The sequence below is a fragment of the Dermacentor variabilis genome, chromosome 6 (genome assembly GCF_050947875.1).
Source record: "Dermacentor variabilis isolate Ectoservices chromosome 6, ASM5094787v1, whole genome shotgun sequence".
Classification (NCBI taxonomy): domain Eukaryota; kingdom Metazoa; phylum Arthropoda; class Arachnida; order Ixodida; family Ixodidae; genus Dermacentor; species Dermacentor variabilis.
Genome location: NC_134573.1, coordinates 165627392 through 165643258, shown reverse-complemented (window position 1 = coordinate 165643258; position 15867 = coordinate 165627392). Strand labels below are relative to the sequence as shown.

The 15867-nt window shown below is 47.8% G+C and overlaps 1 protein-coding gene across 5 annotated transcripts in view; it reads left to right on the top strand.

The window, feature by feature from the left end:
* The window catches only part of LOC142585675 (potassium voltage-gated channel protein Shaw-like), a 176791-nt gene that overhangs the window by 77249 nt on the left and 83675 nt on the right, over window positions 1-15867 (top strand). For 2 of the 5 annotated variants that reach the window (XM_075696612.1, XM_075696616.1), the window contains exons 1-2: window positions 5396-5598; window positions 11735-12087. In XM_075696612.1, coding sequence (XP_075552727.1) covers window positions 11803-12087 — 285 coding nt within the window. In that variant the 5' untranslated portion in view covers window positions 5396-5598; window positions 11735-11802. Of the gene's footprint in view, window positions 1-5395; window positions 5599-5785; window positions 5900-8053; window positions 8194-11734; window positions 12088-15867 lie in introns of those variants that run through there. The other 3 variants (XM_075696614.1, XM_075696615.1, XM_075696613.1) reach the window with 3 other exon arrangements.

Genomic DNA, 15867 nt, shown 5'->3' with positions numbered 1-15867 from the left:
TCAAAAAGTCCCGAACCGTTCCAAAACCGCGCAGTGGGCTATCAGGGATGCCTTAACTGGGAGCTCCGAATTAATTTCTACCGCCTGGGGTTCTGAAACGCGCACTCAAGTATAAGTACGCGAGGGTTCTTTTTATTATTATTATTCTGTTCCCAACAAAATGCGCCTGCCAGGGCCGTGGATCGAACCCGTGACCTCGTACTCAACATCAGAACGCCGTAGCCACTAAAACGCCGCGGCGGGCGAAATTGACTAAAGGACATGCTCAATAAGCGTACTTTGGAATTCGATTCTTTTATTGTAAAAAAAAAAGGGAAGCTATACGCCGCACTTGGAGCATTTGAGTCAGGTTTAGTTAAGCCTAAAGAGATCACTTTCAAATCGCTCCTCACTCAGCTTAGGTACTACATACCCGTCTTTCCAGTGCAGTCGAAATTTTTTTTTCTCTCTAACGTCCTGTTCCAGGCATTTCTTTTCTCTTTTGTTTTCTTTTTCTTTTTGTATCTGCGTCGGCGGCGCTTTTACGATAACGACTGGGATGGGCCGTTCGGAGGAGTATACGACGCGCGTGTTCCCCAAGCCACCAGCGTCGGCGACGACGACGCCTCAGAAATAAAACATAAAAATAAAAAAAGAAGCGTAAAATTATATTCGCCTCCCAGGTCCGTAGATGCGGGAACCGGAAACCCAAGCGGGAAGAGAGCAACCTCGTAAAACAGGACGGCTTGTACGAGCAGCAAAACACGAAAGTCGAGCGAGTGCCTAGGCAGGGAAGAGGAAAAAAAAAAGAAAGAGGGGTTCCTGTTGCTCTGCGTTAGAGCAAAAAGTATATATGTATACATACGTGTATATGTATGCAGGAAGTAAGGAAGGCAGGAAGAAATGAAGCGGGTTTCGGCACTTTGTGCCCCGTTCCTCTTGGTCGATACCCTGGAAGAGGCGTGCGCTGAAGACACTTACGTACGCGAGCGTACGCACGCACGCGCAAGTGCAACGCGAGTCTTCAGGAATCCAGTTGTCGACTTCGCAGCTCCGAAAAGGCTCGCGACGCGGAGGAAAGGCGAGACCTGTTGGAACGAAGACGGCTACCTTGCCCTAGCGCTAAATCAATTTTCCGAGGAAAAAGAAAGAAACAGTATTTGGAGCGATTGTGTATATCTTATCGCCCGTTTCTCCCCCTAGCTTAGTTGTTAATGACTTCGAACCCGCACGCATTTGTTTGCGTTTGTTTTCTGCAATGTGTGCGCGTACGTGTTTCGATTTATACGCGCGTTTGTTTGAACGCAATCGCGTGAATTCCAAATATGTCACCTTTCTTCCGTTTCTTATTACAGGCGTTCTTAACAACCCGTTGCTGACAGTGCTATTATGCGTTTGCAGCTGCGTTGTGTGGAGAAACCGTTGTGTGTCACACTTCAAATTGCTGTGCTCAATTATGAAATTCCATATTCAGTTGCAGGGTTACAGTTACAGTTACCTTGAAAAATTTCCTGAAAACTGGGCTCCGAGGCAATTTTCAACATTCAAAGTAACAAACTTCGCATGGGGAGTATATGGACACTGTTTATTGGAAAATATTCCTACACATTTTCTTTTGAGAGCATCCCTAAACGATTGTGATGTGGCCTTTAACCACGCACCAGCGACAATCTTGTTTATATCGCCGTCAACATCGCGGATCTAGACAAAGCGGAGCCACCATTTTGTTTTTTTGTTTTTGCTAATTGGTTCCCACCGCAGCTATCATGGCTCCTTTTGGAGCCGTAGGCTTAGGAATGCCTGGCGGAAAGTAAGCCTCAGCCATTTGGTTTTAACACGATGAGCATTTTTGGCTGATGTCGGACGCTACCAGCAATCATGCCAGATGGTGATTGACAACATTACGATAAAACCATCAGCTTAGAAAAGCGACCTGAAGAGTTTGAATTGTGTGTCCAACTCAGCAGTCGCTTAGCTGCAAGAAATTGCAGCTGAAAGAGAGGAAATATTACTGTTTCTTTTTTTTTAGTTTATGCATACGAATAAGGTTTGTTTGACTCTCATTGGACTTTGGCCTTCGGCATCCTTGAAATCCTAGAATAGACTTTGAATTCTTAGTCAACTTTCCTGTGCAAACCTTTCAGTTATTAAAACCTATGCGGCTCAAGCCTCTGTCGTATATTTCAAGCTTGTAATTCTTTTTTTCAGTCAAGCCCGCGTGGCAACAAAGCGCTAACACCCACTAGATTAGTTAAAACCGACTAACCCGCGGATCAAAACAAGTACAAACACTAACTAGAATATTTACATGGAACCAACTCGGTCTTCAACCACACTATGTACCAACACCGTATACATCGGTAACTGTGATTAGCCCGTGCGTTAAGCAGGTCGAGTAAGAGAATTAGTACAGGTTTTGGGCTCATTCAAGAACGGGCGAATCAACGAGTTTAAACGAAGCTTCAACATTGAAGAAGGTGGCGCGCACTCGCCTCACAAAAACTGAGGCAGAACCCATCTCAGCATCAGTGGCGATGTTAATGTGATTAGCGTTGAAGCAATGCAGCGGTACACCAGCGTATTGCAACCGCCGAAACGCGTCAGGTGTGGGGCGTGTATGCAGCGGGGCTGTTCTCTCGCGAATCGATGATGATGATGATGATGATGATGATGATGATGATGATGATGATGATGATGATGATGATGATGATGATTTACTGGCATCCCCTTTGAAAGGAGGAGGGGGTGACAAATAGTCAGGTAGCCTGCTTGATTTAATCAGGTATACCATACATGTCTTTCATTTTAACATTTTTTGTGTACATTTCCTTAATTTTTTTAGAGCGAAAGCTCTACTCCTCGAGGTACAACTCCCAAGGTCAATCTCGGGGCACTTTTGACCCTCAGCCGCCGGCACACAAGTGTGAAGGTGCGACATCACGTCACGTGATCTGCTGCGGAGAGGCGTCGCAGCTGCGCTCGCTCATGCCTCGCCGCTGTGTACCTAGTGGCTAGGCTAAGGTTTAACAGCTGCTTCGCCGGCGCTTGGTAACTCAGACTCGCCATGAATGAAGCACGCGCAGGTGCGAGCGCGTCAACGCTTGGCCGCAGGCGCCAGGCTGAGTCTGAGCACCCTGCCGATATAGCTCGCCAGGAAGAAGCACTGAAGAGCCGTGTCTAACCATGCTTAACACAGCTTTCGCTAGTATAACTAGGTTCAAGCCACGTTGAACTCCAGCCACTCTTCCTCATAACTTCTCTTTCTACCTTGTACCGTGACCCATGCCTCCTGTAACGGACCCTTCTGGACACACTGCGCCACCTAACGGCGGCCCCACGAAGTCCGCGCGTGACGCGTGTCCGAATATACATGACGCAGGTTCAGTTCCGCTCCGCATTGTTGAAATTTCAAAGTGTTTAATATTTTGTGTGTGTGATAGGCACATGCATGTCATTGAAGAGTAACACATACTCATTGGCACATACTCTCAGTGACCCGATTCGACATCAAAGAGGTTCAACGAATATCGGCATATACCCAGTGACCCAATTTGGCATCAAAGAGGTTAATTGAAGAGAGGCCCATACCCATGCCACACACTCAGTGACCCGATTTGGACCAGCATTTGGTTTCGAGCATGGTTTCCTCTGCACAGCCGCCCAGTGCTCTACCTATTAGACCATGACCTAGTGACCTAAGTTGACAGGAAAACGGTTAGAGGCGAATAGAAACATCCTGGAAAGTGCGTGAAGTACCCTAAGAATCTAAGCGCATTAAAGGTTTCACAAGACAGCGAGAAGCAATGAAAGACAGGGAGGTTAACCAGACGCATGTCCGTTTAGCCACCCTGCATTGAGTGAAGGGGATGTAGGGACGAAAATACAGAAATAAAGGAAAAGAGAGAGCACTAGTTGCAGGCGCACCTGCAGTTTGTGCCAAGTCTTTAAACGGTCGCACAGACCCGTTGACATAAGGTACTGTAAAACCGCCTCGTTGCCTCCTGCGACGCGCACGGCCATCATCCAAGGATCAAAATTATACCAGAACTTGTAGCCCTGGAACATAGCGGGCCTTAATTGTGCAACACTATACAAAAACAGTTCATTGCAGTTATTTGAGTAAAGTATTACTAGCGACTCACTTTTTGTTATTAGTTGTGCAAGTTGTGTCACCATCTTTCCATAAGAAATTTCTTGCGGCCCCACTTGAATTAAGAAAAAAAATTGTAGGTTTCAGACTGCCGGGCCGTATTGTATTTCGTTATTTATTTCTGCTTGTGCGGCTGACATTGCAATGCATAGAGGTAAAATTGTCATCCACCCGACCGTAGCGCGAAGCTGCAAAAAAAGTCGCAGTTGGAAAACAATTTATTGTATTCCGGGCATTGAAACCAGAACGAACGTGTTTTTCCCGAGCGTTCGCTATATTCACCCTGTCAGCTCATCGGGAAACTAGTGGATCGCCCCGACGCGAGGTCGAATTATTCGACAACTCGAAGCACGGAGACGCATGAATATGACAAATGCTGCGGAAGCCCGCAATGTGAAGGAAGAAGGTTCATGAAAGGGAAAAATTGTCAGGTTACAATTCCAGACTCTAGCTGGAAGGTATGGTTCACTGTACTTATGTCCCGTTTTAATGCGATTTCCCGACCATTTCGTTGCGGCTAAAGAAAGTTCCTGCGTCGTAAAAGAATGCCCACCAACTTACGGAATGAATTAAAGGGCAGGTGTGCATTAGTCGTTGCCTTTATAAACGCTGCTGACGCAAACTGCCCACGTGTCTTCGAAAATCCCGCGCAAGGCTAGCACGTGACATCACGCCGTGTACCCCCATACCACGAAAGAGTCCTTCATGTCATATTCAAGTTCGTTGAGCTCGAGGATGTTCTGCAGACTCCTGTGGTTCTTAAATTCTTACCGACTGTTCTCTATCGTCATGCACAGTGAGGTGACACGCAGTTTACGTCGTCGTGTGACAGCCGAGCCAAGTCAAGTTACGTATTCGCGAAACAGACGCTCTTCCGAATACTTCGTTGGTCAGTCTGTGCCTCAAAAACACTTGTCGATTGTTTCGAGTCGGACGGAGCATCAGAGCAACAACATATGTGTCATCATGCCACGACAGCAACATTCCTCTTAGCGAACGCCAACCGTACCGATCTCAAGTACGAATCGTGCAGGCTTGCAATATAATACCACACCTTGACGAAAGAAAGAACCGCCGGTCGCGACGGCATCTCTTTCTAGAAACTCGGAACGCACGCTGGCGACCAATGCTACAATAGCGAACAGCTCGCAGCTTACTCGAGCCCGCGTCACGCACCGTCGCAAGCTGCGCTTCCCGTAAACGAAATGACAAAAACGAGCGCTATCCAAAAGGTTCTCGCCTTTCGACCTCCATTGTGTTGAGCAGCAGACGCAAAGGCGCGCGCCTGCGTCGACGCGCTGACTCGGACGCGGCGGACGACGCGAGACAACAGCAGCTTGTGCGCGAGTCAATCCAGCAGCCAGAGCTCGAGACGGCCGCAACTCCACCTCCGAGATCGAAACGCCGCAAGCGACGAACTGCCCAAGACGAGCGCCGTGCATTACGGATATTTCGCTGCGACGACCATGGTCAGAAATGCTCGTTTCTTGCGTTTAACCGCAATTCCAGCGAATACCTTGCTTTCTTTTGTTTCCTGTTGAAAGTTTTGGCTCTGGTGCGTCCGTCACTCACGCAGGCCGGCTGGCTTTCTTTTTATTTATTCTTTTCCCCACCGCACTACTGCCGAGGCTTTGCTGCTGCTGCTGCTGCCGCCTAGTCGTAAAAGAGTGCCGCGTGTTATATTTTACGCTTCCAATCTGCCCCCTGAGATAAGAAAACGGCATAAAATTTATTGAGCCGGCTGCAAAACCCTGCGCACGTCACGTAAAGGTACAGTAATCTTGCTGAACGATTTCCCTCGCCGGACGGCCGTAATTAAATGTCCCTACGAGAAAACGACGATCTTTATTATTCCAGATTTCTCGCGAGCGAGTTGCGCGGGGTTAGTCTCGCGCGACGTGTACGACATTACGTTGAGTGCGCGGTCCGGGAATTAACGCTTAAGCGGGAGCGTCAGGAAAGGTCGCGATTGCTTCACTCGCTTCGATTTACCTGCGCCGAAGCTGAACTACGAGGATCGAGACTGACGCTTCTCCGAGGTCTTTCCGATTCCTACGGGTATGCTGTCGTTACGTGGCGTTACTTGGCAAAAAAACTTAGAGCGGGCTCCAATCGATTATGAGAGAACGCGTGGTTTAGTATTCAGCCTTCAAGTTGAGCTAGTTTACGTCTGAGAACGCCAACAGGCGCCGTGACTCACCGTGTCAAGTACTATAACCCATTTCCATAGTGTGAACACTGCGAGCACGACGACCTAACCTAAACGACGACGTATGTTATGCGAAGCGCGAATGCACACGCTTGTCGTAATTATGTGTTAGTGACACCCCGGTCGTCGTAATTTATTTTCCAGTGGTAGCGTGCAGCATCTATTCGGAAAGTCACGCACTATGTTACAGTTAAAAAAGATGAACGAAGTCACTGACTATTAAGCATCAAAGATGCAAATGAAAGAAAGCCAACATAAACGCAACATTGCAGAGAATTAGTGCAGTTTTCGTTGACTCTGAGGTGGTTCTTCAACGTTCGTCGAAATTTTATAGCACACTCGCGTTTCTTTTTTACCCCCGGATCCACTGTAACGCAGCCGCCACGGTCGACACTGGAACCCGTGCCTTTGGGACGACGCGCGAACAATAAAATAGAACAGCACTCGTAGCGATTGGTGAATTCGGAAACAAATGTTTATCAATGGGCCACTGCCAAAGCGCGTTCGTGGCAAATGGTCACGCCGCTGTATATTAGAGTTTCCAGCTCTCTCTCTCTCTCTCTCTCTCTCTCTCTCTCTCTCTCTCTCTTCGTTTTTCGACGAAGTACCGGTATTTACACAGGTCGCGGCGTCAACGCCGCCGCGAGGCTTAAAGCATGATGACATCATTCGTCTTTTCGCCACTCTTCACGTCACGAGGAATGGCGCCAGCTGTGCGTTCGAGAGCGCGTTGCAACCTGTATGTTGTCCCACTAGAACAGCGCATCGTTGTAAAAGCTACAGATTCGCCGTCGGTCAACCGGCATTTCGCAAATTCGTTGCCGGATCGTAGTTGTCGTCTCGGCTAAACACACCGCACTACGAAAGGCCTCTCCTTGGGCCAGCCCGCGCCCTTCGTCATCCGAGATCACCCTATGGCTGTAAATTTCCGAATTGCTTGACGTAACTGTCCGCCAGTATTGACAGCGTTTTCATTTTTCCAGGCAATCCATTGTGTTCCTCCTGTATATCACTTATTTCTTTTGAGCGTTACAAGACTTAACAAACCGCATTTCCTACTACAATATTTCGTGATGAACTCGAGCCAATAGTGGCTGCTGCGCCATTAACCACCAACTATCAGCATTATCAGTACTAGGATACTATCTAATCGCATTTGATCACGATTTCATTCTCCGGGCATTCTACCTCGTCACCTTGCCCTATTTTTTTTTTTTACACCACTCGTTAAAGGGTTCTTCACTTCCTCTCTATTTTTTTTCCAAGTCTGAGAGGTTTTAGCCCCGTATAATCATTTACGGGAATGAAACAGCTCCTGATAAAGCTGCAATTTGTTCATCAGTAATTGGCAGTCATGGCTGTCCGCCCCAAAGCCACCGCCGAATCACGAACCATTCTTGTGTGCACTCGGATTTCACGTTATGATTGGTGGCCGACAGCTTTAATGATTCCATCATGCTGCACGGTTTTAGAGGAAGACGACACAGACATCTGATCGGGGCTGCCGCACCATGATCGCAGAACACAAGCACATAACGAAACAAAGAGAAAGGGTCACTCGAAAACAGACGTTGTGCGACGGCTCTTTCTTTTTTCGGTTCCATTGTCAGACAAACGAAACGAAATTACCGAGACGCCAGCTGTGTTTCTGACCGCTCGTGTGACGATCGTACTCGTTCTATATTTTTTCCCACTCTATATCATACATAGGTACAGCGCGTGTGCTCGGGGTCTCATTCAAAGTGTCTCCATACTTTGGAGAATATTGCGAACGTGTTCCCTGTGAAACGAGGCGTGTATAGACGCGGGTATGTCGGTTGATTAAACCCCAACAAACCTGCTCTCACAGTTATAGGTAAGTCTCAGCGCAAGAAATGACAACGTTAGGTAAGCGCGTTGGCGGTCCCTGACCTATTACGAGAGCAGTTTTGAAATGTTCCATTTTCTTTTTCCTTTTTTTTCCCTCTATCTCTCTCGCTTTCTTTCTGGTTAACGCCGCTGTGCAAGAGACAAGCACCAATCACAAAGGATTAGCTCAGGGCAACCCACATGATTTCGGTTCTTTCGTTCGCTCTCTCCCTCTCGGCGGTCTTTGTTCTGTGGGCTGAAGAGCAATGTAAGTTTCTTACTATGTATGAGAATGACTACATTTTTTAAAATTCTCCTAGCACGGAGGACACGGCGTGACTTGACTCGCTAAACTGAGCGTGACCGGGGGGAGGGGGGGGGGCGCTTCTTCTAATATTGTTCCATCATGTTTCCAAGGCTAGAACGAAGCGCGATGACTGCCTTCGAGCGTGTTTCCTAATCCCCTAAACTCAACCAATAGCGACATGGTTCTTCAAAAGCTTTTTGGGCTGTAATCTAAACATGGCCACAAAAAACCTAACCTATCTCCCGATTCCCCGCATCCACTGCCCCCCCCCCCTTATTTTTTCTGAAGTACAAGTATTGGGGAAGATTTACGACGGCCATAAACAAGGCTTCTATATTCTTTATTGCCTATACCAACCTTCGTTAAAGCCCGCTCGTGCTTCCACGATGTTCTTACAGCTACACTTTGCATATCGTTCACCGAGGTTTGATTAAAATATGAGAGTCTTTCGGGCGTTTCGCAATCTTTAGTGTAGACTAGCATCTGGTAGGCACGGGGACCCATGAAAGGCTCTTTCTGCTGCGATGCTGTTCCCTAAAGACTGAAGAGGGTGTTTTTATAACCAAAACTGCAACACAAGGCAGCCAGTTTCTTAGGGAACACACGAAGGAGACGCGCAAAGGGGATGAATCTAATGCACAAGTTTACAACCGAATTTGGTGCTGCACTTATTATTCAGGCTTCCATAGCGATTCTTGAGGTGTTATTGCTCATTATTACTTCCAAGAAAAGCGATCCTAGCTCTGCGCTCCCACTTGCGTCATGCCGTCGCTGCCTCAGATCTGTTGGCCGGGACCTTCTTCTCCCAATATGGCAGTCGACAGAGATACCTCGTAGAGACCGAAAATTAATACTTTTGAAGGAACGGAGTGATTTCAGTTATTGCGTTCGAGGCTAATGTACCTGCAGGAGCAAAAGAAATCGTATTTGTACAAGAAGGATCCGCGGCAGTCAGAAGTACTTGAGTTGCATACTTCGCTTCGCACGAACTTCGCTTTCTTTCATTTGCTTTCCCGCTTCGGTGCGTTTATTTCGGTGCCTCGTAATTAATTAAAAAGGTGCTTCGCGAGAGCTTCGAATAAACGAAACGTACGCTTCACCCACATTTGGGTAGCGCATGCGCGGAAGCCATGAATTGAAATGCGAGATTCTTCTGATGTAAAGTACGCGTTCTTGGAATACATTATATGTTTCCGCAACGCAGTTTCAAAGTGTCGTGACAACTTCTTTTCTCTTTATTTCTTTTTTTTTTCTGTCGCCTATATGTCAGCTGACGGCTCTTATATTTCTCTATATTCTATTCTCTCTTGTTGTATCTTCTTGATGCTAATACTGTTGTTGCTGTTAAGGGGAAGCTTTAGCTCGGGGCAAACTCAGATTTCCACATTCAGAAACGTATGAAACGCAGAAATGCTCTCATCGCAACCGCCGAAACGATTTTAATTAAGTTTGATGCATGTAAGAGAGAGATCTAAATTCTACCGCCTGCAAGAAGCAGAATGTTCACTTAGGACGTAAAATGTTTAAAAAATATCACCGAATATCAGTAATACGCCGCACGTTCCCCCGCCCTGCTTCTTACAGAAAGAAAAAAGAAAAGGCAAGAAGATTAAATAGCCAGAACTCAAGAAGTGGAGGACACTTAAGCTTCGCCTTTAAGAGTGGAACGCAATAGCATTCAAAGATCCCTGACCGCCTCTTACGCTTTATGTAACGGTATTGTTTACCGGGAAACGCTGACGGCGAGCGCTATGCACGAAGGCGAGCTTTGTGGTAGAAACGCGGCATCTTGCGTGGGCCAATCCCGGAGGTAGTGCACAGCCTTGCGAAAAATTTACATTATTTTAAGGTTTCTGGTATTGTTTTGCACTTTTAATATTTCAGTCTCGGAAGTTTTAACATATAAGGCATGCGCTGTCGGTGTTTTGTTTCACGACGTTTGTTTGTGAGCTATCGTTCTCAAAATTCCGAGGAATAACTTTGTCAAGAATGTAAGACAAGGTATGAGGAACTTTAGTGATAGAATGGTGTGGCAATATTACCCGCATATACCGCACGCCATATAGCAAGGCGTGGCATATAGATATGCCTAAATACATACGGAAATTTTCGCTCACGGACACCGCCGACACAGACGCCGGATTTTCTGCAACACGCGGCTCTTAATGCTATAGCGTTGGAAAAAAACAATAGGTACCGTGGTTCTGCAAACTGCCTTCGTTAATTCATGCGAATTGGACAAATTTCACATGTGTGTTTTCAGCCTACATGGCATTATTTCAATGTGTGCAATGGTTTTGCAAAAGTCTTACTCACAAGTCATAGGTACGATGCAGAGTGGCGTATAATACGTCAGTTGTGCCCTCTACAGATGTCTGAATAGATTCTGTTTACAGAACTGGGACATTTTATGTGCTTAGTTAAACAATTCTACACTCGATAACTAAGTTAACTTAATTTTTAGATATTCAATAATTTTTTTCTAAAAACATTGATGGCCTGGTAATAAATCTACTTCCTACAGTCGGTAGATTTTAACGGTTGCTTTCCAGTGCGACAAACTTCATCAAATTCAATGACGCGGGCGCCGAGCAAAACGATTTCTCTGCTTCCTCGTATTTAATTCCTCGTATTTAAATTTTGCTCTTAAGAACACACGGCCGGTCCATTATTATTCGCTTTAACCAGGAGTATTGAGGTTATTAAACTTCCATCGGCAGGCCGCTCAGTATCATTTCCTTGCTCCTGTCAAGCGTATCTTATTTTATTTTTGTTTTTATTTTTTCATTTATCTACGTTGTGGTGCGTTAAGAACTGCGCAAACATGCTGTGCCGATAAGTCTTAGCAGGAACATCAGTGCATTTCACCGAAAATTTTAGGACATATGTTTAAAAACTAAACGTCCGATGCCTCCTAAATGGATGTGACCTCATTATCACTAGATTTAATTTCTGCGCCTGAGCTAAAGTGAGTTAAAAACAAACTTTATGAGCTAACATATCTGTGCCGCGTCGTGAATGCAACGTCAGCCTCTTCAAGTGAGGCAGCTCATACGACATAACTGTGCAATCTTACCAGAGGCGCTATTTAATATGGTTATTGACATTCAGCAAGAAATAAAACACCTGGTATACATAGAGTAAAGTGACTGCAGAACACGGCTGGCTCGCACGGCCAGACTTCCTTGCCGTGGATGACTTAGAGGTTTTTTTGCTTTGTTTTGTTCTATCCGGCCCGCAGGCGTGATGGGCGTCGGGTCGCGCGGTGTGCGGCCCGCGGCAGCGTAGCAGCAGTAGCCAGCCACCAGCATGAACCTGGACGCCGAGAACCGCGTCGTACTAAACGTGGGCGGCATCCGGCACGAGACCTACAAGGCGACCCTCAAGAAGATCCCCGCGACGCGCCTCTCCCGGCTCACCGAGGCCCTGGCCAACTACGACCCCGTGCTGAACGAGTACTTCTTCGACCGCCACCCGGGCGTCTTCGGACAGATACTCAACTACTACCGCACGGGCAAGCTGCACTACCCGACCGACGTGTGCGGGCCGCTCTTCGAGGAGGAGCTCGAGTTCTGGGGACTCGACGCCAACCAGGTACGAGCGCGCGCCACTTTGCCCGCCTCTGCACCGGGCTGTATAACTTGCAGAAGGGCCAGTTGGTACATACTTGAACGAAAAAACCAGTCAAAAACACAAAGGACACAAAGGTTGTTCAGTCGTTGGGGTGCTAACAGTGTGCTAACGTGGGAAGCCTCGGCCAGTGCTTTGACCAAGGGGGCCTGTCTTCTTCGTCAGGGTTGACGAGTCGAAGTGCCCTTCGACTTGTCCCTGACCAAGACACGTCTACCTTGTCGAAACCTTGACTGCCGGCCGAGGCTTGCCTCGTCTGCATGCCATTGATCACGTCGCCTCCGTCTTCCTGCGTGTGGAGCGTTTATCTCGTTCACATTTGCTTATGTCATGTGTCTTCTGATACAGAGAGTCACGGCTCTGCGTAGGTGCACGACAAAGTTAACGGACTTGCACCTAGTAGTTGGCACCACAACATCGTACAGCGTTTGATCAACGCTGTGCAAAGCTGTGGCGCCCTCCTCTAGGTGAAGATCGACGTACTTTCCCGCCTCGACGCCATTTCGCTCTATAGGCGTTTATAGCAGCGTCAAAAACGAAACTGATCTGCATAATAACGGCACACCATCGCCTAAACTTTGTCCTCTGCATGCGATGAGACTAAGCGATGGCTAACTTTACCATTTGTTTCTTTCTGTGGTGACGAAGAGCTAGTAACACACGCACATTAGAATTGGAGCTGGCCGCTTGCGCATTGTCAAGCTGATACATAATTCCAGTAACCGGTGGGAGCCGTTCCGGTAAACTTATCAGACCCCGGTAAATTTCACTCGCGATACGCAGTCCCGGAAGCCGGTATCGGTAACGGTAAGAGGTAAGGCCATGCTAAAGCTTTATAATGTGCTTAGCGGTGGATCAGCTATTTCCTGCGCAAAGGAAGCTGTGTAGAGAGGAATGCACGGGTCTGAATTGACCGTCATACAATTCGCCATCGTCAGCGATGAGCACTGCAAAAGCATTTACGTACATATAGAAGTTATTGAACTGGAAGCTAGTGCTTGGCTGTCTGTTTTACGTGCAGATCATATACACAGTCTATAGTCCAGAATTATCATCCGCGATTGATCACTGTCCGAGAGGCGCACATACAAGCCCACCCTCCATAATAAATTTGCTTTCGAGCAAATGCTTTCGAGGAGGAAGTGATAAAGCATACGCTATGATAAGCGCGAACGTTGAAAGAGACCTTAAGGACACCCAGGAACCCAGCTTTCAGTTTCTGAATAGGTGTATCATCGGAGGGGGAAAAAGGGGTGGGGGGATGGTAGATCATTCAAAGGTGCCTGGAAATGGTAGCGCGACGACCTTGCTTACTGTCCTTGGTTGTTGCTAAGGTGAAATACGAGACCGATCCGAGTCGCAGACGTGAGACACAAAAATAAGCAGGAAGCGCGCCGAGCTACCCTATGCCGCCACCCCCCGCTTAGGTAACGTCGCAATAACGGTTGTTCAAGCATGAGGGCTCGCCTTCCCGAATGCCCCTCGCTCGAGAATGATGCCGCACTCTGTTAACCCACTGCGAAAGAAAGAAAAGGAGAAAGAAAAAACAAGAAGAAGACGGACGTCTTCTCGACGACATGAATTATGTAAGGCTTCGGGAGAGATATATCTGTTCCTCTCGAACGAACCTCTGACCCCCTCCAAACCACTCTCGCTAGCATTTCAACAGGCTGGCGGCAAGTAAATAACGGACGAAGGGGGAGGAGGAAAGCCGACGCAGCACGCCACGACTAAGACAAACGGCGGGGCCTCGGCATAGTGTAATGGCGGTCTGAGCACCGCGAGGCACAACACTGAAAGCAGCGGTCGGTGTATAGCAGAGGCGGTAGCCGCGTATGTATATGGCCCGCGAGAGATCCGAAACCCCGAAATCGTATATACTTTAGTACCACAAAGTATGCGAGCCGCCCTCTTTCTGCTTTCATCCGCGAGGTAGTCTCTCAACATCCGGGGCCCGAAAAAGAAAAGATCGAGAAAGCCATCGGGAGGAGAACGAGCCGCTAGGCTCCTGCTCTGCTCCCGCACCGTATAGCCTCAATGCGGCGCCAGCAACGCCGTCCGCATTCGAATCGAGCAGGGCCGGCGTATATACGGTTGTAGAGAGCCACGATCTTGTTCTCGAAGCGCCCTTGGTGGTGGGTCGGGAGGAACCCCGTTCTCCTTCCGCGGCCTCATAATGGTGCTTCCTATCGAAGCAACTTTCTCTCACACTCTTCAAAGGACTCGCCAGATGGAGCGCCGAGACGGGGGCGGAAAGGGGGCGGGCGAGGGGCGCGAGGAGGGAGGATTGACGGCGGCGTTCGCGTGCGTGCGTATGCTTGCGATATTCTTCGCACGAGAAGTCCATTTCGGGCGTGTTGTGTGCTCTGAAATCGACGCCTGCATTATAAGTGGGATAAGGCAGCTGTCTCGCTCTTTCTGGGCGCAAGTAAAGAGAACAATAACTGCGAGAATGCCGTACGCGACTTCGGCGCGTCGATTCCGCATCAGTTCAAAATGCGGCGCTCGAGCAAACTTTTTGAGCAGACTTGGCGGGGTGAGCGTGTGTGTGTACGGGGAGGGGTGGGATGTTGCTTTGTGGGAGAAACATTGAGAATTATTGATGGAGATCGTTTGTACGACTTCAAACGCGAATTGTTCCATGTTTTACGCGGGTTGCTGACGTAAGGCCTTCGTGGTGTGATTTGTCATCTACTCGGCTTTCCTTTTCTCGATTGCGCGTGGCGCTTGGTTTCCTTCGAGGGTGTAAAAGGGAAAATGTGAAACGAGCGAGTTAAGCTGAGCCGGTGTTTACCGTGTGCACTCGGCGGCTAACGACAAGCTGTTTACTGAATAGCAGCATATGTGTCGTGCAGAGATGATATATGCAAGGAACAAAATGTACACGAGGGACAAAGTTGAAAGAGATTGGTTGATACTTCCATCAGAGAAACTGGTTATAACACGGAAGCGAAATGGACATTCTAAGTAGCGGTGGCAGATTTGTTGCACATTCGCAAATACAAGTCCATAAAAGTGCAGTCCTTAACTAATTTCAGTTTTGCTCCAAGAACGAAACAATGACAGCGATCGCAAGCATGAGACGGCTGTGATGTTGCGCATGCGCAAGCAGCACCCCGGAGGCTACTAGACGTCATAGGTATATCTGACTCGAATGTGAGTGCGTATATGGCGAAAATGCGTCGTTAGAGCTCCGGCGGCATCGCGCCCGCGTTAGGTCACATGTTCAAAGGTGATCAGGGCCGCTATTTTGTAGCGATGCCTTATGCCTCATTCTATGCTGTTCTTATCATCCAAGCGCGAAAAGTCTGCAAAAGGATAGAATCAGAAAAGGCATGGTTACAAAATACCGGCCCAGACGCGCGAAAACAGCGTGAGTCGCCGCGGCACCACCAAGGAGTGACGATCGACTTCAGAAAAGCGCCAGGAGCGCGCCAGCAAGGGTACCGCCTGTAAACGCCGACTGAAACCGAAAAAAAGAAGCCTTTTAAGTACTACCATCTCCCGGCCTTGTTTTCTCAAGAATTACTCAGTGATAAAAGAAATGATACATAAATATCGTCACAATAACAATGCATACGTCATCGAGAGCACAATTCGTTTAATAAACGCACCCTTTCTAATTTTGATATGTTCAAGTTCTTTACAATTAGGCTGGCATAAAACGGCCAAGTATCGCCGTCTCACAGATTTGCGTGGCGATGAGTGCGTGGTGTACGCACATGGGATAAGCTTTCGCTGCAG